The sequence below is a fragment of the Sinohyriopsis cumingii genome, chromosome 16 (genome assembly GCF_028554795.1).
Source record: "Sinohyriopsis cumingii isolate HCF-2022 chromosome 16, ASM2855479v2, whole genome shotgun sequence".
NCBI lineage: Eukaryota > Metazoa > Mollusca > Bivalvia > Unionida > Unionidae > Sinohyriopsis > Sinohyriopsis cumingii.
In genome coordinates this window covers 55,047,699-55,073,514 of record NC_142976.1, presented here as the reverse complement: position 1 = coordinate 55,073,514, position 25,816 = coordinate 55,047,699, and the positions used below count along the sequence as shown (strand labels likewise).

Sequence of the window (25,816 nt, the reverse complement as noted above, 5' to 3'; positions counted from 1 at the left end):
ATTTTCTTTTAGGACTAACTAGGTATCAAAAGAAGTCTACTGGAGATAACAATATTGTCAAGATGTGACTTTCCATTCGGGAGTAGAAATACAGATTTTCCAGACAGCTGCTGTGGTGGCCATAGTTAACTTCAGATTGGCACCATTTCCATACAAGACCAGCTAAACATCATAAGTCTTAACGGGAAAACTTAATGTTGATATTACCATCCATTCAGGAGGAGAAGTGAAAATATTTTCAAGATGGCCACTGTGTGGCAGCCATATTTTATCTTGGATCAGCATCATTTTCATATAAAACTTGATATCATAATAAGTCTTCTGCTGAAAACTGTACTATAATATGGTTTTCTGTTCAGGTAGAGTTGTGACAAGATTTTTAGGATGACCGCCGTGGCAGGATATCGGATTTTCGACTGGCACCATTTTTGTTACAAACCAGCTACACAATATATAATAATTTAGTGAAATTCCCATGTTTATATGACCATCCATGCAGAAGCAATAAAAAGATTTTCAAGATGGCCACTGTGATGGCCATGTCAGATCTGCATCATTTTTATATAAGGACCATCCAGACAAGGCAAGAAGTCTTTCAAGGCAAACCCAATATAAACATGATGATCCAAGATTTTCAAAATGGTGGTCATACTGGATGTCTAAGCAGCACCCATTTTATTTAGGACCAAGTAGACCAAACGACGAATGTGTTAAGTTTCATGGCAATTCCACAAGTAGTTGAGGAAGAGTAGCAATAACAAACTTGTAAGAACAGATGGATGGTAGGAAAATGGACAACAGATCATCCAACAAAAAATATAACTAAGCTAAATCTAACACCCTGGTGTAATTAAGTACACTAATAGTTTCATGATTTCATACTATTTTGCACACAAAAATTGAAGCACACTACTAATTTACATAAAGTGCATTTTGTGCGAGGTTTGGTTTAGATGCAACTGTGACTTACAATATACTTAATAATTCTAATTATTCTTTATTGTTTCATAATTATAGCACTTGGCAAAAAATCTTATCTAAAATTAGCTAAAAGTGTGAGCATTCTTTCTCTCCTGCATAACAACAACTATCAACTCTCTTACAAAAAAACAAATTCACATGAAAAATGTGGGGCTATATTTCTCTTGGATATATTTTTTGGGTCTATCATCATATGTATAAAACAATGTCTCTAGTTTCTATTTCATAACCTACTGTCTTAAGTATTAGAAAAAATATATTTGGAAAAAAACGAAATAAAATATTTTCTTTGTAAATTGACTATGTAATGATGACTATAAACATGTACCAATGATGACCATAATATGTATCATGTTTCACAGCAACCCAAACAAATCTACAAGACAAACAGCAGAACCTTTTGCTCCAAGCAGGCTGTGTCATATACTGCATTTATGTCGTTGCTGTTCTAGGGTTCAACGCCATTTTTCAGCACAAGATAGGCTATACAAGGCGGCCAGTATAACTGGTGAACAAAGAACCCTGGAAAACCCAGGGAAGAACCACCGACCCACAAGCAGCTACTGGCAGGCTTTCCCACATTCCCACACTAGCCGAGCCTTGAACTTGAACCCACGCAGACAGAGGTGAGATGGCAGTGATCCAGAATGGTGAGAGCTTTAGACCACTCGGGGCCCATCTGCATTTAGGTACAAAACAAAAAAGGCATTTCTAGCAAACATAGCAGAAGCAATGTAATTTGTTGAAAGGTACATCTTCAGACCATGACCATACTGTTCAGCAAGCTTTGTGGTGATCCATACAAACCCTGGGACTAGGTGAGCATCATATACGGCTAATAGACAAAAAGGGCTCTAACAAATATTGCAATCTGATTATAGGGAACCTGCAGATCATGACCATTTTTACCAAATTTCCTAATGGGCCATTAAAAAATCGGCTGCACTACTTGCAATAACAACTGACGGATGGATGGATGGATGTGCATTATGTTAAAAATCAAAATGAAAGACCAATCTTGTGCCTCCTGTAGAATATGACTAATCTGTATCAGATCAACACTGCTTTTTGTGGACTATTATTGATCTGTACCAACTCTGCATACTGTCCCATGTAGACTGATTGATTTCTACCAACACTGGTACACTGCCTATGTAGACTGATTGATTTCTACCAACACTGGTACACTGCCTATGTAGAATGATTGATTTCTACCAACACTGGTACACTGCCTATGTAGACTGATTGATTTCTACCAACACTGGTACACTGCCTATGTAGACTTATTGATTTCTACCAACACTGGTACACTGCCTATGTAGACTGATTGATTTCTACCAACACTGGTACACTGCCTATGTAGACTGATTGATTTCTACCAACATTGGTACAATGCCTCATGTAGACTGATTGATTTCTACCAACATTGGTACAATGCCTCATGTAGACTGATTGATTTCTACCAAATCTGGTACACTGCCTATGTAGACTGATTGATTTCTACCAACACTGGTACACTGCCCCATGTAGACTGATTGATTTCTACCAACACTGGTACACTGCCCTATGTAGACTGATTGATTTCTACCAACACTGGTACACTGCCTATGTAGACTTATTGATTTCTACCAACACTGGTTCACTGCCTATGTAGACTGATTGATTTCTACCAACACTGGTACACTGCCTATGTAAAATGATTGATTTCTACCAACACTGGTACACTGCCTATGTAGACTGATTGATTTCTACCAACACTGGTACACTGCCTATGTAGAATGATTGATTTCTACCAACACTGGTACACTGCCTATGTAGACTGATTGATTTCTACCAACACTGGTACACTGCCTATGTAGACTTATTGATTTCTACCAACACTGGTACACTGCCTATGTAGACTGATTGATTTCTACCAACATTGGTACAATGCCTCATGTAGACTGATTGATTTCTACCAACATTGGTACAATGCCTCATGTAGACTGATTGATTTCTACCAACATTGGTACAATGCCTCATGTAGACTGATTGATTTCTACCAAATCTGGTACACTGCCTATGTAGACTGATTGATTTCTACCAACACTGGTACACTGCCCCATGTAGACTGATTGATTTCTACCAACACTGGTACACTGCCCCATGTAGACTGATTGATTTCTACCAACACTGGTTCACTGCCTATGTAGACTTATTGATTTCTACCAACACTGGTTCACTGCCTATGTAGACTGATTGATTTCTACCAACACTGGTACACTGCCTATGTAGATTGATTGATTTCTACCAACACTGGTACACTGCCCCATGTAGACTTATTGATTTCTACCAACACTGGTACACTGCCCCATGTAAACTTATTGATTTCTACCAACACTGGTACACTGCCTATGTAGACTATGACTGATCTGTATAAACAATAGCACAATGCCTTGTGCAGACGATGATCGGTCTGTATAAAACACTGACACAATGCCTTACGTAGACTATCATCAGTCTGTATAAAACACTGACACAATACCTTAAGTAGACTATCATCAGTCTGTATAAAACACTGACACAATGCCTTAAGTAGACTATCATCAGTCTGTATAAAATACTGACACAATGCCTTACATAGACTATCATCGGTCTGTATAAAACACTGGCACAATGCCTTACGTAGACTATCATCGGTCTGTATAACTATCATCGGTCTGTATAAAACACTGGCACAATGCCTTACGTAGACTATCATCAGTCTGTATAAAACACTGACACAATGCCTTAAGTAGACTATCATCGGTCTGTATAAAACACTGACACAATGCCTTACGTAGACTAACATCAGTCTGTATAAAACACTGACACAATGCCTTAAGTAGACTATCATCAGTCTGTATAAAACACTGACACAATGCCCTACGTAGACTATCATCAGTCTGTATAAAACACTGACACAATGCCTTACGTAGACTATCATCAGTCTGTATAAAACACTGACACAATGCCTTATGTAGACTATCATCAGTCTGTATAAAACACTGACACAATGCCTTACGTAGACTATCATCAGTCTGTATAAAACACTGACACAATGCCTTACGTAGACTATCATCAGTCTGTATAAAACACTGACACAATGCCTTACGTAGACTATCATCAGTCTGTATAAAACACTGACACAATGCCTTACGTAGACTATCATCAGTCTGTATAAAACACTGACACAATGCCTTACGTAGACTATCATCAGTCTGTATAAAACACTGACACAATGCCTTACGTAGACTATCATCAGTCTGTATAAAACACTGACACAATGCCTTACGTAGACTATCATCAGTCTGTATAAAACACTGACACAATGCCTTACGTAGACTATCATCAGTCTGTATAAAACACTGACACAATGCCCTACGTAGACTATCATCAGTCTGTATAAAACACTGACACAATGCCTTACGTAGACTATCATCAGTCTGTATAAAACACTGACACAATGCCTTACGTAGACTATCATCAGTCTGTATAAAACACTGACACAATGCCTTACGTAGACTATCATCAGTCTGTATAAAACACTGACACAATGCCTTACGTAGACTATCATCAGTCTGTATAAAACACTGACACAATGCCTTACGTAGACTATCATCAGTCTGTATAAAACACTGACACAATGCCCTACGTAGACTATCATCAGTCTGTATAAAACACTGACACAATGCCTTACGTAGACTATCATCAGTCTGTATAAAACACTGACACAATGCCTTACGTAGACTATCATCAGTCTGTATAAAACACTGACACAATGCCTTACGTAGACTATCATCAGTCTGTATAAAACACTGACACAATGCCTTACGTAGACTATCATCAGTCTGTATAAAACACTGACACAATGCCTTACATAGACTATCATCAGTCTGTATAAAACACTGACACAATGCCTTACGTAGACTATCATCAGTCTGTATAAAACACTGACACAATGCCTTACATAGACTATGCTCAATCTGTACAAACATTTTTTTGATCAGAGGAATTTTACTTCAATCCTTCCACTTCTAAGTATTCATTCTATTTCAATGAAAATATTTTTATTACCAAAAACAGCAACAAACTTTATGGTCTTAAAAGATTAATGAGAAAGTTTAGTTCCACCAGCTTTTCATGTGAATTTGTCAAAGTAGGCAACTAAAATTTAGGTAAATAATTATACCTTATAGTAATTGTCTCCCTTAGGTATCATCTATCAATGGTACTATTTTGAAACAGTCAGAAATGCTTTTAAAAATGTTAGTACAATGATACCTTAGACAAATTTTCAGATGCTAATATCAATTCTCTGTATCAAGAAAGAAAACTTTGAATTTATTAACACTAATCACAGCAACCTGTTTAGAAAAGTATGAAAGAACAAGAATAGCTATATAGAATTGTGGTCTTCAATCTAATCTTACGTAAATTGGTAACCATCGAAGTCATCAGTGTTTTCTAGATGCTGATTTAATGTTTTGTTTAAAAATGTTTTTTTTCATTACACATTCATTAATATTAATTTGCTCTAATAGTTCACAAAGCCCTAAATTTGGTATGCATCAATATTAGTTAATTTGTGTGTGATTTAGATTTTTAACGTAGCTTCAACAATTTTTCAGTCATATTGCTAAGATGTCTGCAGTGTGATGTCCCACCCAGTCACATTATCCTGACACCAGGCCGACCAGTCCTAACACTAACCCCTCTTAATGCTGAGTGTCATGCGAGGCAGCTGTTAGCATTATTTTTAGAGGTCTTTGGTATGACTCGGATGGGGTTTGAACCTGCAACCTTCCGCATCCGAGGCAGATGCTCTACCATTGTATTCAATTTCCATAAAAAAACACATGTAACTAAATAACAGATGAATCTTGACCATTTTTATTTCTGCACCAAAATTTACTTGTGTTCCAATGAAAAAAAAAATGAAGTTAACTACTTATAATGTTACAGCTGTGCGAAACACAATAAAAGTTTAAGAATATATTTTGCTTTTAATGTGATACTTGAACTTGTATATACACCAATAATGTACATTTTAAATATGCAGTGAACTTTGTAACGGCTGAATTGCATATTGTGTCTGGAAAGAGCAGAATTATAGGAAAGCAATATTGTATTTGATGATTTAAGAACTTGAATAGTGGTTTGTTTGACTATTACAGAATGGAGTTGTACTGGTGATGTGCAAGTAATAAGCATATTGGTAAACATAAAACCACATTAAATGTCCTAAAATTTTCAACAAAAAAACCTGAGTTGAATGCTCTGGTGTATAATTGGGAAACATAATTTTGAAATAGTATTTCCCATGAAAGAATTTCCTTGATTAAAAATACTATGAGATTATTTAGACAAGACCCGATGGAGATGATACAGGGATTGGGAAAGCTGAAATATGTACCATTTTTATTGCTCAAAAGAAAAAGAAAACCTCAGTTGTTCTGCTACTATGTTTGTTTTTCATTAAGTGACATTTGTTGAAAATGACTTAGTGTTATTTTTGTTAAAAGCAGTTTTTAAGCAATATGTTTTTTATATACTATTTTTATTCATTCTATTGTTCCATCACTTTTTTGAAATTCATCTAATACTGATACACACCAATTCTTATAACAATTTCTAAGAAGAACCATTTTACCAGTATCTATTAAGCATTGCCTGTAGTGGAAAATGAATTCTATCATTAAAAAAGGATTAAGTTCTATCTGAAATAACTTACTATTAAATGAACAACAATGGCTCTTGCTGACACATCCTTTTCATTGGGAATAAGTATCACTAATCCCTGAATTGGCACTTACTCATTCATTGTCGAAAATAAACTCTAAAACTCACAATTTTTGTCTGCCAATTTGAGTTTGCGTGTAAATTTTCAAACTCCACGATGATCAGTGTAATACTGTGGAATTCCATTTTACAGTCTTTAAACACCCTTGAATTTCCATGGAATTTTTTCCTGCTGACCCTCTTGCTGCCATACTCGATCTTTCTTTGTCCTTATAAATGGAGAAAAAAAAAAGAAAGTTAAAGATCTTTATTTTTGTGCACGTATGGAAAAGAATTCAGTGCAAATGATGCTACTAATATGTTTTAATTAAGATGGCATGAAATATTGAGTGAGGTGCAAGGTTGTTATTAACACATTAACCCCTGGTGACGAGTTTAAGTGGCAGGCGGTAGTAGCCTACTGCCGAGCTCTGTAGCATCAAGGTCATGTATGATACACTAAAGTGGGTCGTATTATAGAAAGGTAGACAGATTTAGCTTTACAATGATACCTAATAATCTTAAATTTCTAGTTTGCACTACAAAATACAGAGGGGAAAAACTCATTTTTTGGACCCGATTTTTTTCTACCCAAAATTTGCATGTGGTCGTAATCCGATTTTGTGTCTGGATTTTATACCTTTTGGTTGCAGATCTAAGGCAAACCAGTATGAACTGCAAACAGACGAACCTTTGCAAAAAGTAGGATAAGATGGGCATTAGGAATAAAGAGTGGTCTCGATACAAAAACATCCAGGGGTTAATGTGTTAATGGTGAAAAACTGTCAAACTTGTACAGCCAAAAATGTGGAGACATAAAACTGAATCAAATAATAAGATCATTAGATTATTGGTTGTTTCATTCAGTCATTTCCTGTTGGGATGGAGGACACAGCTTGTGGTTTTGGAATTTGAAATGTTGGACAGTTACTATTTATATGAAGAAAAATGAAATGTTTACTGGAATCGCAAAGAGAACCTGATTATGGGCTGTTAAATACATCTGGGACCCAGTGAAGGCACTTTTAATGTTGAGAAGTCATCCACAGACTATGTTTAGAATTATGCATTGTTTTAAAATGAACTCTTGGAGGAGTCAGAGTATCCTGGCATATATTATTAAAAAAGTTCATTCCAAACTATTTTTGTTTAAATGGAACATCCCTGATTCACATGCTGCAGTTTATTCCTAATAAAGCATTACTAAATAATTCAGTATGCAGATAATTTTGCCTAAGAAAATAATGTGATCGAAAATCTTTGCCAAAATCAATGAAACAACATAATGGTCACTGTGACCTTCTTCTGGGGTAATGTCATGATTTAATAGATTATTATACCTTAGTTTTGCAATAATAAAAAAATGGAGACTGCAACAACAATACAATTAGTGGAAAAATTTACCAAATTAAGGAGTTAACAATTTAAAGTACACAGATTGATGCATGCATCAAGTAAAAAATAATTTAAAAAATACAAATGAAAAAAGCAACCATACAAACAAATGAATAAATATAAATATCAATATTATTCAAAGATACATTCATCATTACAGTTATCTGAGAACTGTATATTGCTGCACCTATGTCTTTCCTTTTTTGGGAGTAAAATACAAAAGACATAGTGAGCATTATATAGTCCAGTGACAGCAGTGTCAATTAAATGTTCAAGTTTTTGTGCAAACCCATAATACCAAAAAGGCATTCAACAAAACTCTTTACAAATCAGGTAACAAAATACATTCTTGTGCTCTTCAACATTTAACATGAACCAAAAAGGCATACAACAAAATCCATGTATTCTTTACCAATCAGTTCAACGTCACACAGCATGAAGAATATATAAGAATAAAATTAAATTTTTTGCCATATATTAAACTTTCAATAAAAGAGCTATTTTTTTAATGTCAGATAATCTTGCATTTCTTACAGCATAAATTATCTTGACCTCGCATACAAATCTTCTACCAACTGTCCAGTAGTTACTTATGGCCAAAAATTGCCTCGAAATCAGGGACTGGTAATGCACATGCATATCTTCAAAAAAAACCTACAATGTTCAACTTATATTTTCAGTGCCATTGCATGTTAGAGGTATTATATATAAAAAATTTAAATATATTTTTTTTTATTGGTTTTTAATATATAAATACCTATTCATGTTAAAAAAAAAAATTCTAAACATTCTTGAATCTAAAGTATTTGCACACCATTCCATTTGTTTGTTGTTGTTGTTCTAGGGTTTAATGCCATTTTTCAGCACATGATAGGCTATACATGGTGGCCAGTATAACTGGTGGAGGAAGAACCCTGGAAAACCCAGGGAAGAAGCACTGACCCACAAGAAGCTACTGGCAGGCTTTCCCACGTACCCACATGAATATTTGTTTGTAAGCCCCCTTCTGATTTTATAAACAAAAGGCTTAAGATAATAAAAAAATTCACAAGATTTAGTCATTTCATTTCACTGATTTATAAGTTCTAACCTGATTGTCATCAGAGGTCCCAAACAGTCATTTTGTTGTCATTTCAAATCAAACACAAGTTTCTTTAGTAACACAGTCACCATATTTGCATGGGTGAGTCTATGTTTTGAAACAACAGATATGATGTAGTTCACTATCTTTGATAATCTCTATAATTCTGTAAATTCTGGATTAAAATAGTTCCTTTTATTTGTTAATTTTTTTTTAAAATATAAAAACTAGATATTGCAAATACTGGACTTTTACTGAAATGGAGTATTCTGGAAACCAGAAAAGGACAGTGAACAGTATGTCTGCCTGTTTACATGGGGAGCTTTTGTTTGCTTTAAAATGCCAGTAAGTCGACCATGTTAGGGACCCCTTGGTGACAGGTTAGAAATTATAAATCAATTAATGAATGACTAATTTCTGTACAGTTTATATCATTGATGCTTTCTTTTTTACAATCAGCAGGGGATACCAACAAATGGGTGTGGTGTGAATACTACAGTGTACAAAAAAGGAAGAAGATTACTATGAATAAGAAAGATTTTCACTGGAGAAACTTTTGGAAATATGAATGTTCCATGAATAAGGATGTCCAACCACAATGCAAAACCTAGCCAAGGTGTTTTGCTGATGGATGATACTATAAGCTGTAACTTTCATACTGGACAAAAATAAAACATATCCCAGTTTCCATAGTGACCTGAATCTTTACATTACTTAAACTTAATCTCTCTTTTTCATAATTAAAGTGTACATACTTTCCAAGGAGTCGTTTCTTGTCGTTTCGATAAGTGTAGGCTCCATCTTCTTCATCCATCATCTCCTCAAGCTGTGCCTGGTCATTGGAATCGATAGGAGCAATGGAGATGTCTCTCACTGCTCGAAACTGACCACAGTTGTTGAGGTGTTCATTTTCCAGTCGGAAAAAGTTCCATACAAATCGCCTGCGTGGGGAAAAAAAACACTAGAATTGTATTCATTGGTCAGGTGTCAATAGTGCAGCATTAATGTATAGAATTAAAATAATCAAACACAACTAACACAATATAGGATTTAACTTGACACTGAAGGAGTATCAAAATCATAGCTCAAAATCATAGCTCTATCAAAAGATTATCAGCTGGAAAACAAAGCAGGCATTGCCTTCACAATGGAATTAGGGTCAGACTTGTACAGGGAATTGTTACAAGTCATAAAATAGGCACCCTCAGTTAAATAAATAATAAATATAGCAATATAATTGGGCACTGAATGTGTCTAACATTTGTGCTCTGACAAAAGTGTTGTCAAACAAAAACAAAGTGGATGCTGCCTTTTCAAGCTAAAGGCATATACCCAATGACACTGGTAGATAACTTTGGAAATAACACTAGGAATCTGCCTTACGAAAAAGGCAAAACAAATCAATTCAAAACATTTATTGCATCACAACAGTGTTTATTTAGTAATCACAAAATATGAAAGAATTTTTTTTTTATATAGTAAAATATGTTTTTCCGAGAATAATTGCCCAATTATAACACCTTAGGAGAACTACTACCTCGCAAATCCAGACCTCCTAGATAATAGATGAATTTTGACCATTTTCATTTCTGCATCAAATTCCTAGAAAACACTTTTAGTTAAAAGAAGCTACTTTATCTGCCAACCTAGGTGGCAGTCAGATAGAGTGATCTCCCCTTGGTATTGGGATTGGCACCAAATCCTACGAATATCTCAGTTACTATTGGAACATAAGCCATGCTCTGTACGTGGATGTAACTGCATGGAGGTTGGGAGGGTGAATGTGTATTATGACTGGATAAGTCTTCTCAAAGAAATGTATTTTCTATTAAAAGGAACTGCAAGTAGATGGGTCCACCAACTTTTTTTGCCAACTGCCAAAGTAGCAAGGAAGCAGGACTTAATAGATAGGTGAACTAAGTAAGCATTTGAGGGCAGTTCAAATGATGTCTTGTTCCTCCAGGTTAATAACCATGATATCTTCCAGGTGGATAGCCATTTCACTAGAGGATACTCAACAACTTGTGGTGAAAATCTCTTTGTTCTTAATGGCATATCTCTTAAGATTCTGATGTGCAGGTTCAGTAACTCTGGATTGGGATGAAACAACTGCCATCGGGGTGTCTTAATTCAGATCTGGTGATTCTGTTGTGGTTGATGAAGCTGCTCAAACATTTCCCATCTGAGTGTAGTAATCAGGATTAGGAGACACTCAGATTTGCTGATTCCTGTATCACCTTGTGTTGGAGAGAAGCGTATATACTCCAATCAATAAAACAAGCATCAATTGTACAGGCCTTTTGTGTCCAGGGCTGGGGATACAAAGGTTGAGATTTTTGCATTCCACATTGTCACCCATATGTCCATTATGTGTCAATCCCATCTCGATTTGATTGAATGAAAACTGAGGAATGATGAGACCATTCTGTTTGTATTACTTCCTTCTTGCCCATAAAATAGCCAGTTTAGTTAAAAGAGAACTGTTGATGAAGACACCACCTGCAAAAATCACAAACAAGAATACAAAGGTTGGAGTACTTATTCCACTTGACGTTTCAGATGAGTCACCATGGTGAAGTTATCAGACAGAAAGAGAACTCCATTTCCTGATAGGCTCTCCAGTCACCAATGAAAAGCTTTCAAGACAGTTTCCATCTTGATGATGTTGTTATGTAAATAATAATCTTGATGGGGCAAGGCTCCTATCATAGTCCTAAACAGTAGGAGACTTGCTCCCCCAGCCCTCTGTGTTCACATCTATAGCGATTGTGATTGCCAATGGCTGTGCTTGCAGAGGTATCGCCATTGCAAGTCCAAAGTAGTTTCCCTGCCTTCGAGATGCAACCCCCAATGGTCCCAGGTTAGGTCTCCACTTGGACCAAGCAATTGCTGTTAGGGAAGCCCAATAAAGTGACCAAAGACTAAGATGTCTCCAAATAAACTGGACAAAACTCGGCTAGTGAAGAAATTCTCTAGCAGATGGATTGCTCCAAATAGGCATGGAACCTACCATTGCATTAAATTTATTCTCATTCCTGGGGGAGACATTTTTTTTCTTGAACAATGATTCCAAACCTGGTCAACCAAGTTATGAAAGGGTACAAAATTGAAAAGTTTTTGTTGACAAAGGGATTAAGAAGAATGGAGTGTAACACATGAAATCATGGTTGCTCCAAAAATATAACTCATATTCTGCTTGTAGCCTGTTGTAGGAAAATCACAGAACTTACGGAAGCTGTTTGAGTGGGGCATGAAACTGCACTTCTTGCAAGTCCACACTGATTATGTTGCTGCAATGCAATTAAGTTGAGGACCAACTGATAAATGCAGTATTGTAGCTACAGAACTCGGGCCCAAGGCTTAGTAGTGGCAATAAACATGATACAGAGTCCCCAGGAAACTTGTCGAGTCCCCATGATGTTATGATAAATCTTCCCCATTCAGCCACAAAAGATTGGAGCCTTCTCTCTACTAGGAGCTGTGACAGGGTGGGATGTTGGAGCTGTACACAAGTTGTTGAGATGGGTATGGCCCGTAGAACACTGGTGAAAATGAGAGACCTCCCTCTGACACTTCAGCTTATTTGTAGGATTGTTTCCCAGTGGCATGCACTCTAGGGTCATCTTGGTGACCTTGTTGGTTGCCCTGCAAATCCCACTGCAGTAGCTGAGACTGAGAGAGGCAGTGGCATGTTACAAACTCCATCAACCTGATCATTAAAGAGGAGAATAGATGATGATGGTTGTGAGCATATCTTGGGCCATGATTGGTCTGTAAGGTGGAGGCAGAGAGTATTGCATCTTTTGTCCACCTGTTGTAAGTTGATAGCTGCTATTACAGCTATAGGATGTTGTGACTCTGTTATGAACATCCTATGAATATGCTCCTGTTTCTTCCCTTAACTAAACTCGTGAAGTGCCCTGAATTGATACTGTCACTTCCAAGCGGTCACTGATTAAGGGGTCCCTTCTTCTGGCAAAGGGTTGAGAAATTTGTGAAGTGGCATCTGTTGGAATTTGAGGTACAAAGCTTGGCATCATAAATAATTAGTGGTTTGAGGCAGTATGTGGGTTAGCCTGATCTCCGTAATTGTCTAAATAGACCGACTCTGACTTAGTAGATGACAGATTGTCTGCTGGTGACTTATCATGTACATATTATTCCTTGTATATGGCCTAGTCAGGTCAAAATGGAAGTAAATCATCTGTCTGGGGAAAATGTTTTCTAATTCATTATACTAGTATGGATTATGGGATGTTTGATCCATGTAATCAGATCTGTACAAGAGGATACTTTTGGCTATTTGCTTGTTCTTTCCATCACTGTTAGGCAATAGTCAAATCATGAGGTGTCCTGTGGTGGTGACCAATAAAACTTCTGATTACAGAAGCAACTGAAAATAGAATCTTCTGTTGATAATTTTTACCTATGTCAGAACTGTAGACCTGGCAGGTGATGCAGAGAAACGAGGACAGAAGTCCGATGGGATTGGGTGGGAAACTTCACTTCAAGCCCACAAGGTCATCTAAGTAGGATCCAATAATGACTAGGGAACTTGAATGCCAGTATAGTTTCTAAATTAAGGTAGTGAAGTTGATGTCTCCTGTGCTAGCAGTGAAGTACCGTACTTACCATATTTGTTGGAACACCATCAATTAATTCTGTAGTAATTTTTTGTGCACTTTATGTTCTTGGACACATAATTTTTTTCCTTCAAGTTTTAAGCTGTGGGACATCTTTGATATCATTTGAAAATTACTTGTCAGAAAATGCACTCAAACTTGAATTTTATTTTAAAAAATAATAAACTCTGCACTTGAGATAAAACTCTTTAATCCACTGAAGCATCACCTCATCAAGCAAACCCTTCTCAAGCACACATGCAATCCATCCTTTTGTAGCTCCCTCATGACATGAAAAATTATCACAGAAGGCAACACATTTCCTGTTGCGGAAAATGCAAGAACTAAAGTAAGATGTTATTTTTCTGCAGCAGTCATGGAAATTCTCTCACTTTTAACCCCCTTCTTATCGAGAGTCCATTCAGGAATGAGATCAATTATACTGGAATTTCATCTACGTTAATAATCATATTGTCGGTAAAATCATCTTCTCTTCTGGCCTTCATGAATTCATTGGATATTTTATTTTCCTGGAAATGCTGTGTTGTTCATGTTCATGCACTTGCAAATCCAACATGAATCAAGGTGTGACTACCAGATGTTGTTGTTGTGGGGTTTAACGTCATTTTTCAGCACACGATAGGCTATACATGGCGGCCAGTATTAATGGTGGAGGAAGAACCCAGGAAATCCCTGAAAGAACCACATACCCTCGAGAAGCTACTGACAAGCTTTCTCACATACCCACATTGGCCGAATCCGAGACTCGAACATACGCAGACAGAGGTGAGATGGCAGTGATCCGTAATGGAGAGCGCTTTAGACCACTCGGGGCCCCGTGACTACCTGAAAAAACTACACATGTTGAGTGGTTGTCAGACTGGTCTCACCCATGGTCTAAATCTGCAAGACATAATAGTGTGTGTGGTTTGGATTTTTGACAAAGCTTTAACAATTTTTCAGTCATATCACTATGATGTCTGAAGTGTGGCAGTTTATAGTGATATCTAGCACTGAAGCAGAATGCCGCAGACATGTAGCATCATGTCCACCCAGTCACATTATCCTGACACCAGGCTGCCCATTCCTAACACTAACCTCTTAATGCCGAGTGCCAAGTGATATAGCTGTTAGTACCATTTTCATAAGTCTTTGGTATGACCCGGCCAGGATTCGAACTCATAACCTATTACATCTGAGGCAGAGGCTCTAACCACTAGGCCACTGGAGCAGTTGCAGGACATAATAGAGCAGATGCTATATACATGTAGTGTAGTGAGTGTAGTACTTTATGAACACACGAGTATCCATGCAGAATTACCACGAGGATAAATACCTGTAAAGAGGCATATATGATCTGTACTGGTAGAATTTGAGAATAGCTATGAATATTTAAAAAGTGGCCACTAAATAATAAATTCTAGTCAAAATAATCCACTTGCATGTAAATTTGACTGCCTATACAGGTAGAAACACTTGAGTGTCACTTATAGTACTTACATATACAAACTGGAAGGCAAAAAAAATCAATGCTAGTCACAGCTTACCAATAGGAAGGCCAACTGATTACCTGTACAGATAAACATCACTCAAGGATCGCTTATAGTAACATGCATGATCTGGACACTACCATATATAGAACATTTATCTGCACTTATCCAACCAAACAGAAAATATACAGCAATATAAACAAGCTTCAATATTACACACAAAACCCTGCAACCAAAAAGGAACTGAAGCACTGTTATTGATACTTACAAAGCAGGTGGGACAATTAACAGACAATTTCGCCTGTAGGAAAAGGCCCAATGATGTTCTATACATGTAAAATCAATAAAGTTACATGCATACAACTATGAATCAGTACTAGCAGACAGGCTAATGAAGGCAATGTAGCATTCATATATCATATCAATTCAAAATATGACCTGTAGGAAGAACCAAGATGGCCTGTACCAATAAGTTCAGTGCACCTGTCTTTGAACACAGGCTGGGTGCTGAGCTAAACCACATCACGTTTTACCTGGAAATTAGTGATAGCAGACAACTTAATGAAGGCAATAAAGTGTCAATGTATCATATCATTTCACCACCTGTAAGAAGGCTCAATATGGCCTGTACACCTAAATTCAGTGCACCTGTCTTTTTTTAACACTGGGTGGGTATAGAGCTATACCATCTGATGTTTTACCTGGAAATTAGTGACAGCAGGCACAATATAATATAATATAATATAATATAATATAATATAATATAATATAATATAATAGAGTATAATATAATATAATATAATATAATATAATATAATATAATATAATATAATGTAATGTAATGTAATGTAATGTAAAAACTACCTGTAGGAAGGCTCAAAGATGGCCTGTACAGGTAAAATCACCTAAGCTTGGTGCCCGGATACTAAGAATGCCTTGGTATAGAAAACTCACCTGTATGTTCCCAGTGGTAATGGAATTATACATATAAAGCATTTCCTATATTTCCTATAGGCATTGAGAATGCCTTGGTATAGAAAACTCACCGGTACGTTCCCAAATATATTTATAGCCTGTACTTATGAAGTCGCATAGGCTACCTGTGCAAGTAACTAAGTGCTATTAAAATATGAGAAGACAAGTGTTAGAAAATTGTAAAGACAGAACTCTGTCAGTATAGGAAGAAAGAAAAGTTGGAAATATAGATGGAGTATTGTAATGAGAAAAACCCATGGACAGTAATTTTCTTTTCATATAAACTAATTTTTGTTTTTGTTAAAGTTTATGCTTAATTTTAAATGTTAATGGGCTTTGTAGCACCTTCCTGCATCTTAGTTTTGGGTTATGTGATTTTGCCTGGGTATATATACATGCCAACTCTGGCTGCAATGGTGGTGTGTTATGAAGCAGTATTGTGTGAAGACGTCCCTTTGCAAGTGAAGCAGTATAACCACCTTCCGGACCAAGCACATTTGGTCATATTTCGCTGGACAAGAATGGGGCCAGGCTGGGGAATCTAAAAAGTGTAGGGACAAGGTCTTCTGCTGACCAGGATATAGGTGCTACAAGGATCGTCCATAAACACAGACATTTTGCAACAATACAAATTTTACTTAAGGTCTCTCTTCTCTCATAATTTCATACTTTTTGTCTCTCTCTGTTGATATTGAGCGAGTAATGACTCTGTGACACAGTCAGCAACACAGCTGACAACTCTGCAACCCAGTCAGTGACTCTGCAGCCAAGTCTGCAACACAGTTGGCAACTCTGCAACACAGTCAATGACACAGTCTGTGCCTCTGTGACACAGTTGGCAACTCTGCAACACAGTCAATGACACAGTCTGTGCCTCTGTGACAGTTGGCAACTTTGCAACACAGTCAATGACACAGTCTGTGCCTCTGTGACACAGTTGGCAACTCTGCAAATACTCACACTGTGCAATGAGTAATATAGTGTGCACTTATATGCATTTATGAACTGGAATACGGGCATGAAAATGTAAAATTATTTCAACTGTCAGCGTTTTTTAATGACTGCAAATGCAAACATCTCAAGCTTATATATTCAAAGTTTGTATGTTGCTCTTATTAGATGGCAAATGCTCTGCATGAATTATATTTTCAGTAAAACAAATACCGACTTATAAGCAATTATACATTGTACATGATAAGCTAAGTTTCCTTTAAGGTCTCTCACCTCATCCTTTGTAAAAACAAACCCACTCCAAAATTTAACTAAGTGAAAGAAAGATGATATGCATGGAAAGAAATAGTAATGTACTGGACATAAGAAAAATGTTTAACTTGGAGAATATGTACCTGAAAATTTCAAGGGAGGCAAGTAGAGTTCCAAGGACATCTCCATGAACAATACCCCCCTCATCTAAAGTAACTCTAAGTATCCAGGAAAATCTGAGTAATGAGTCCTCCACCATGGCAAAGTAATAATAGCCCTGAAAAACATTAGAGACATTTTTTGTAAATATATTCACATTCTGACTTCAAAAGAAAGATTACAATCTATCACCATCTCAATGCAAAATCACCATCTCATTGGACACAAACTTGAATGGAAATGTATACAATCAATCCCTACATTCACACATTAGGGCTGTTCCATTTATGCTACAAAAGATGTCACATATGAAACAAACAATGTTGTATATGATACAAATGATGTCACATATGAAACAAACAATGTTGTATATGATACAAATGATGTCACATATGATACAAATGATGTTGTATGTGATACAAATAATGTCATATATGATACAAATGATATTATATTCATGCAAAAACAAAGTCATAATTATATCATTGTGAGCATATATATTTGACTTAAAAAGAGCAAACATTCGTAAATTATATAAAAAGTTTAATCTTAAAATACAATTTTTATTTTATAAAAAAAACAATCAATTTCCACTGCACCTTAAATGCATATACAATTTCTTCTCGCAGAAATTTGTTCTCCCCAGGGTTGCTATCCATCAGACCCCAATCCATCTTTAAATCCCATGTAAGTGTATAGCATGAAGACAGAACCGAAGCTACAATCCACAAGTAGAAGAATATATGAGTTTGCCGCTCGTTATCTCCATAATACTCTGCAAAGAGATGTAGAAATGGGGAAAGTAGATTTTTGGTTTTAAAACACTATGATCCTCCAGCAGCCTCATACACTGTTCAAGTCTGAAATTGTAAACAAAAATGGGTTCTGTGGAATATGTGTATTACCTGTACACCATGTCATGAAGTAACAACCTTTCCGCACTCACAAATATGACTTGTAATCAGTTTTACACAAAACTTTCCGATAATATCTTAACAGTTACAATAAATGGTGTATTGAGTGGTAAATCATAATGGGAATTCTAGTACTTAAGTACTGGTAAGTGACAAATTTTAGACTGGTTATGGTCTGTAACATAAGATACTAAATGAATGAGAAAACCAGGCTCAATTTCTGTGTTGTTCAACAAGAAACTGCCAAGGGGTCATGTTTATAAAGGATTAAACAATAAGGTCAGCGTGTTTGTTGCAATGCAGTCATTCATAGCAGTGTTGTTTAGAACAATCTGTACTTCAGTTGCAGACCCTCCTAAGCAGTGGTGGTGACAAATGACAAAATAACAGTCAATGGTGTTTATCTGTTTTTGTGATGTGGTCATTCATAGCAATGTTAAATCACTTATTTTACCCACAAAAAAATCACGGCTGACAGCTGCATTTTGCAGGTTGTCACTCATAACGGTACATTTATACAATAAAATTGACTCGTGCATGATGACTGTGGTCATAAATGACAGATGGTTCCTCACAGCAGAGATTGCTCAAGACAGGTTTAAATGTATATTAGGGCTATAATGTATGCTATAATGTATGCTATATGCCACAGAGCACAGTGTCCTGACAGTGAACAAGGTTATAATATGTGATACATGCCATAGAGGGCAAAGTTTAGTCTGTGAACATGTCTACAATGTATCTCATATGCCACCGAGTGCAGAGTCTAGCTTGTTAATATGATTAGAGTGTTATATGCCACAGAGTGCAGTGTCTAGCCTGTGAACATGTCTACAATGTATCTCATATGCCACCGAGTGCAGAGTCTAGCTTGTTGATACGATTAGAGTGTTATATGCCACAGAGTGCAGTGTCTAGCCTGTGAACATGTCTACAATGTATCTCATATGCCACTGAGTGCAGTGTCTAGCCTGTGAACATGTCTACAATGTATCTCATATGCCACCGAGTGCAGAGTCTAGCTTGTTGATACGATTAGAGTGTTATATGCCACAGAGTGCAGTGTCTAGCCTGTGAACATCATGTCTACAATGTATCTCATATGCCACTGAGTGCAGTGTCTTGCTTGTGGATATTATTATTGTGTTATATGTCACTGAGTGCAGTGTCTAGCTTGTGGATATTATTATTGTGTTATATGTCACTGAGTGCAGTGTCTAGCCTATGAACAAGGCTACACATTATATGCCACAAATTATACAGCATAATGTCAAGAACGTGAACATGGTCATAGTGTATATTATACACCACACATTACAGTGTCTTTCCTGTAAACAAGGTGACTAAGGCTATAACGTATGTTATATGTCATAGGCAACAGTGTCAGCTTGTAAACATGGTTTTAATGTACGTCGTATACCACAGAAGAGAGTGTTTTACCTATGAACAAGGGAAACAATGCTATTCAATTCTTCTGTTGTTAGACACAGGAACTTTACATCCTTTTGTGTTTAGCTTGTTGACACTTCTTGATGCTCTATAGGACTTCTTGACACTTCTTGATGCTTTATAGGACTTGTTTGAATTTTTCATTCTATATGCATATTACATTCATCATTATGAATCTTTTTGCCATGCCAGTTAGAACCCTGTTTAATATTTTTTATCCTCTTGCTGGCTCTCACTCACCATTTTTTCCATTTATCAAATTCATTAGGTTTCTATTACCTCCAATTCTGATACTTTTTCACCAACAAAGTTATGAAAGTACAAAACGCCTTGATATCCATCCTGGTTTTCAAGCACTTAATGATTGGGGATCATCCATGTATCTTGCATCGGTTCAGCTCTAGAGCAGGGATTATCCTGGGATCACCTGAGTACAGACCTTGGCATCACCCCAGGTCATTAGAATGGGAGCAGCCCAGCTAAGAGGTAGGCATTATGCTGGGATCACCCCAGTACAGAACTTGGCATCAACCCGGGTCAGTAGACTGTTAGAATAAGGCAAACAGTAAGCTCAATCTGCTTTTGTAGTTTCAGTTATCAGGCCAGACCTGAAGCAGGGATTATGCCACACATCGGTACAATATTATAATAAGGAGTCTAGTAAGGCTGGGATCAACTGACCTTAGACCATAGATCATCCTTGGGCTAGATAGCTGTCTCTTCAAGAGTAATCTTATGGTTATTTACATCATCGCAATAAAAAATAAAATAATAATTTTAATTGAAAATATTATATACAGAAATAGTCATCCAAAGTGTGACCCATCCCACTGCTGTTATGAACAACCAGCCCTATAACCTGTAGGCCTACCAAACCAACTTCCTGTTGCTGTTAAAAATAGCCTGATTATAACCTTTAGGCCTAACAAACCAACTTCCTGTTGCTGTTAAAAATAGCCTGATTATAACCTTTAGGCCTAACAAGCCAACTTCCTGTTGCTGTTAAAAATACCTGATTATAACCTTTAGGCCTAACAAACCAACTTACCCTGACCGATAACGTTTAGTCCTTCAAAACAAAACGTTCTTGCCCCTACCAAAGTGCAGCCCAACTTTAATGAAAAATTTCTGCAGGAAATTTCACATCAAGGTTCTAAGTTAGGATTTATTTTCACCAGCCCACATGATAACCAGAGAAATGTTTTGTTGATTCCACCTAAATTTCACTGATCTTGCTACAATCAAACAGAACCAGTTCAGTCTTTAATTCAACATTTGTTACTCATTTACATTAACTCCAAACAATAACTGTATTCCAGCCACAAGTCTCATAAATGAAGTACCTCATGCACTTTCGTATTTTTCCCAATATTCAGTGCAGCATGTGCATAACATCATACGATGTCCTTGGTTATACTTCAGCCATTTGCCTTCATTTTTTCAGCATTTTTTTCAGGTACATTTTTAGTCTCTTCTTTTGATTATGTTCATGATTATACTCTGTCTTGTCTTCATTTGCACACTTTGCAAATACTTCCAGATGTTTACAACTGTCACCATACAATGCATCTATTTATCAATAACAATATAAGTAATAAAACATATTGTCCAGTATAATTTGGGATTATTTGCAGAGTCAGCAAATGTGACCTTTTGTCTCTAATCAACACAAACAAGGCCCCATTCCCTTTGTTATCACCAGTAATAAAATCAGTACTCATGGGAAGTAGAGCAGCCTAGTTCCACATTTGTGAAGACTTTTGAAAATAATAACAGCAATTTATTTGATGAATGGCTGAGTAGTTAAAAGCCTGTCTTTACTGTACTGCAGAAGGTTGATAGGTACTTCATTAACGCAATAAATAGGTCAATTAAATCTTAAAGGAAATACTGTCTAACAATTGCTTCTTAACTTTTATAACAGTGACCAACAACCGAATTTAGTGATCTGATTGGTTGGCAAAATCACAAAAGGCAGGAAAGTGGTTAAGCACTAAGTTCGTCCACTGTATGTCAGCCGCAGTGACACAGACATTGAACCTTTTGATAGATCATCTGAATCTTCCTCAAATCAAGTGTCTATTATTTAATTTTGATTAAAACTGGATACCAGAAACTGGACTTATTGTGCAAAAAAAACTAAATTCACAATCTAAATAAATCGTACCATCCTTTTATTTTTTAATTGCCAGCAATCTGGCAGTTAAATGTAGCTTTATAATTTTATCATAATTATCAAGTTTGATTGTTCTTTGAATTCAGTTTCCCTGTGTTACATTAATCCTAATAAAGAATCTGCAGTTCATAAACTGACCATAACAACTTGGATGCTATGAATTCATAATTAAACTGAACATAACAACTTGGATGCTATGAATTCATAATTAAACTGACCATAACAACTTGCCTGCTATGAATTCATAATTAAACTGATCATAACAACTTGGCTGCTCTGAATTCATAATTAAACTGACCGTAACAACTTATCTGCTTTGAATTCATAATTAAACTGAACATAACAACTTGGCTGCTATGAATTCATAATTAAACTGACCATAACAACTTGGCTGCTATGAATTCATAATTAAACTGACCATAACAACTTAGCTGCTTTAAATTCATAATTAAACTGATCATAACAACTTTGCTGCTATGAATTCATAATTAAACTGATCATAACAACTTAGCTGCTATGAATTCATAATTAAACTGACCATAACAACTTGGATGCTTTGAATTCATAATTAAACTGATCATAACATCTTGGATGCTTTGAATTCATAATTAAACTGAACATAACAACTTAGCTGCTATGAATTCATAATTAAACTTACCCTAACAACTTGGATGCTTTGAATTCATAATTAAACTTACCATAACAACTTGGCTGCTATGAATTCATAATTAAACTGATCATAACAACTTGGCTGCTATGAATTCATAATTAAACTGACCATAACAACTTAGATGCTTTGAATTCATAATTAAACTGATCATAACAACTTGGCTGCTTTGAATTCATAATTAAACTGATCATAACAACTTGGCTGCTTTGAATTCATAATTAAACTGACCATAACAACTTGGCTGCTTTGAATTCATAATTAAACTGATCATAATAACTTGGATGCTTTGAATTCATAACTAAACTGACCATAACAACTTGGATGCTTTGAATTCATAATTAAACTGATCACAACAACTTAGCTGCTATGAATTCATAATTAAACTTACCATAACAACTTGGATGCTTTGACTTCATAATTAAACTTACCATAACAACTTAGCTGCTATGAATTCATAATTCAACTGATCATAATAACTTGGATGCTTTGAATTCATAATTAAACTGATCATAATAACCTGGATGCTTTGAATTCATAATTAAACTGATCATAACAACTTTGATGCTTTGAATTCATAGTTAAACTGATCATAACAACTTGGATGCTTTGAATTCATAATTAAACTGATCATATTAACTTGGATGCTTTGAATTCATAATTAAACTGATCATAGGTGGCGCTCTACAGATTCGTATTTTGCATAGGGTTAGGATTTTAAAGAAAAAGAATTTCCCCAGCTTTCCTCACTGGTTATACTGGCTATTTAAAAATGACCTTGTATATCTTAGGTATAATGCAAAGAACCTTTAATTCCCTTTATTTTGGTGTATAATTGATGGGTGTACTATGGGTTATAGAGTACACAGCTTGGCCTTACTTCAGATGTGCACCTTTCAAATAAGTGCTAGCTCTACTTGGTCATTTCACTTCCTAAACTTCAGAGGTAAATTGTATAAAAAAGAGCTGATAACTTTTTTTACATTTCATATATTTGATAATTCATTCATTGCACTTTCAGAAGCTGGTATTGTCTAGTCTGGCAAAATTCATTTTCCCTATAGCTGCTATGTATAGTGTACTTTAGACTAATTCAGGCTGATTTTTTAACACAAGGGAGCAGTCATTTTAGTTAGCAGTGTGCTTAAATCATGTAAAATTTCCAAAAGTACAAAGTCCAAAAGAAATATCGTCCACATTACATTAATGTAGCATAGAGGTATGCCAACATTCTCTCCACTGTGCATGTTTTAAATGTGAACTACTTCACCTTACATACGTCACTCTCTCAAAAGTACATAGTATCTGGTGAGCGCCCCCATAAAGAGGATATAGGTATTATTTTTGTATGATTTAATTATGTTTATATGGCTGAAACATTTAAGTCGCAAGCATCAAAACAATCCTTTTGAATAATTCTCCTGCCTTTCCCCCAACAGAACAGTATTTATGAGTGTCAGAGTCTCTAACAAGTCCAGCCCCCCCCCATGATAAAAAGTGAGCTATTTTACGAATGCACATTACGTTTTGTAAACATAGCAACCAATGTTATGATGAATGACAGGAACATGAAACTAGCCAGAATTATTTCTGAGATATCAACAATGAATTTTACAATTTGAAAAGGGAGGTAACTCATCAGGTTCATAAAGGTCAAAGGTCAAAGTGTAAAATATTTGCCTATTGTTTAATATGGAAGAAGCGAATTCACTTTCTCTTCATTTATTTTTTTTATTTCATTGCAAATAAATGAAAAGAAACATTTTCACCATATATTTCTGTCACTTATTGCAACAGTTTTAAATTTAAGTTGACTCTATTCCTATATTCTAAGACTTCTAATTTCCCCTTAATTAAGGTCACTACTCACACAAATATACCTCATGACAAATTATGTAAGCAAGAGCAAAATGATCATAATTAGCTTATTTTCACGCTTAACATCAATATGAATGTACCATTTTATTCAGAACATCATATATAATTATATGAAAATAAAAAAAATAATTGCAAACATTTTTGTATTTGCTTTAAGGTGGCACTCTACAGATTCGTATTTTGCATAGGGTTAGGATTTTAAAGAAAAAGAATTTCCCCGGCTTTCCTCACTGGTTATACTGGCTATTTAAAAAAGACCTTGTATATCTTACGTGTAATGCAAAGAACCTTTAATTCCCTTTATTTTGGTGTATGATTGATGGGTATACTATGGGTTATAGAGTATACAGGTTGGCCTTACTTCAGATGTGCACCTTTCAAAAAAGTCCTAGCTCTACTTGGTCATTTTCACTTCCTGAACTTCAGAGGTAAATTGTATAAAAAAGAGCCGATAACATTTTTTACATTTTACATATTTGGTAATTCATTCATTGCACTTTCAGAAGCTGGTATTGTCTAGTCTGGCAAAATTCCTTTTCCCTATTTTAATAGCTGCTATGTACAGTGTACTTTAGATTAATTCAGGCTGATTTTTTAACAAAAGGGAGCAGTCATTTTAGTTAGCAGTGAGCTTAAATCATGTAAAATTTCCAAAAGTACAATATCCAAAAGAAATATCATCCACATTACATTAATGTAGCATAGAGGTATGCCAACATTCTCTCCACTGTGCATGTTTTAAATGCGAACTACTTCACCTTACATACGTCACTCTCTCAAAAGTACATATTATCTGGTGAGTGCCCCCATAACAACTTGGATGCTTTGAATTCATAATTAAACTGATCATAACAACTTGGATGCTTTGAATTCATAATTAAACTGATCATAATAATTTGGATGCTTTGAATTCATAATTAAACTGATCATAACAACTTGCCTGCTCTGAATTCATAATTAAACTGACCATAACAACTGGGCTGATCTAAATTCATAGTTAAACTGACCATAAAAACTGGGCTGATCT

General features: G+C 35.8%; 1 protein-coding gene across 2 annotated transcripts in view; it reads right to left on the bottom strand.

Annotated features, from left to right (window-relative positions):
* Window positions 1-4,794: 4,794 nt before the first annotated feature.
* Window positions 4,795-25,816, bottom strand: part of LOC149780446 (solute carrier family 53 member 1-like) — an 86,313-nt gene continuing 65,291 nt past the window's right edge. For both annotated transcript variants that reach the window (XM_089937382.1, XM_089937383.1), the window contains exons 13-16: window positions 18,305-18,480; window positions 17,690-17,823; window positions 10,012-10,197; window positions 4,795-7,010 (exon numbers count right to left, since the gene is read on the bottom strand). In XM_089937382.1, the coding sequence (XP_089793508.1) occupies window positions 6,938-7,010; window positions 10,012-10,197; window positions 17,690-17,823; window positions 18,305-18,480 (569 nt within the window). In that variant the 3' untranslated portion in view covers window positions 4,795-6,937. The remainder of the gene's footprint in view (window positions 7,011-10,011; window positions 10,198-17,689; window positions 17,824-18,304; window positions 18,481-25,816) is intronic.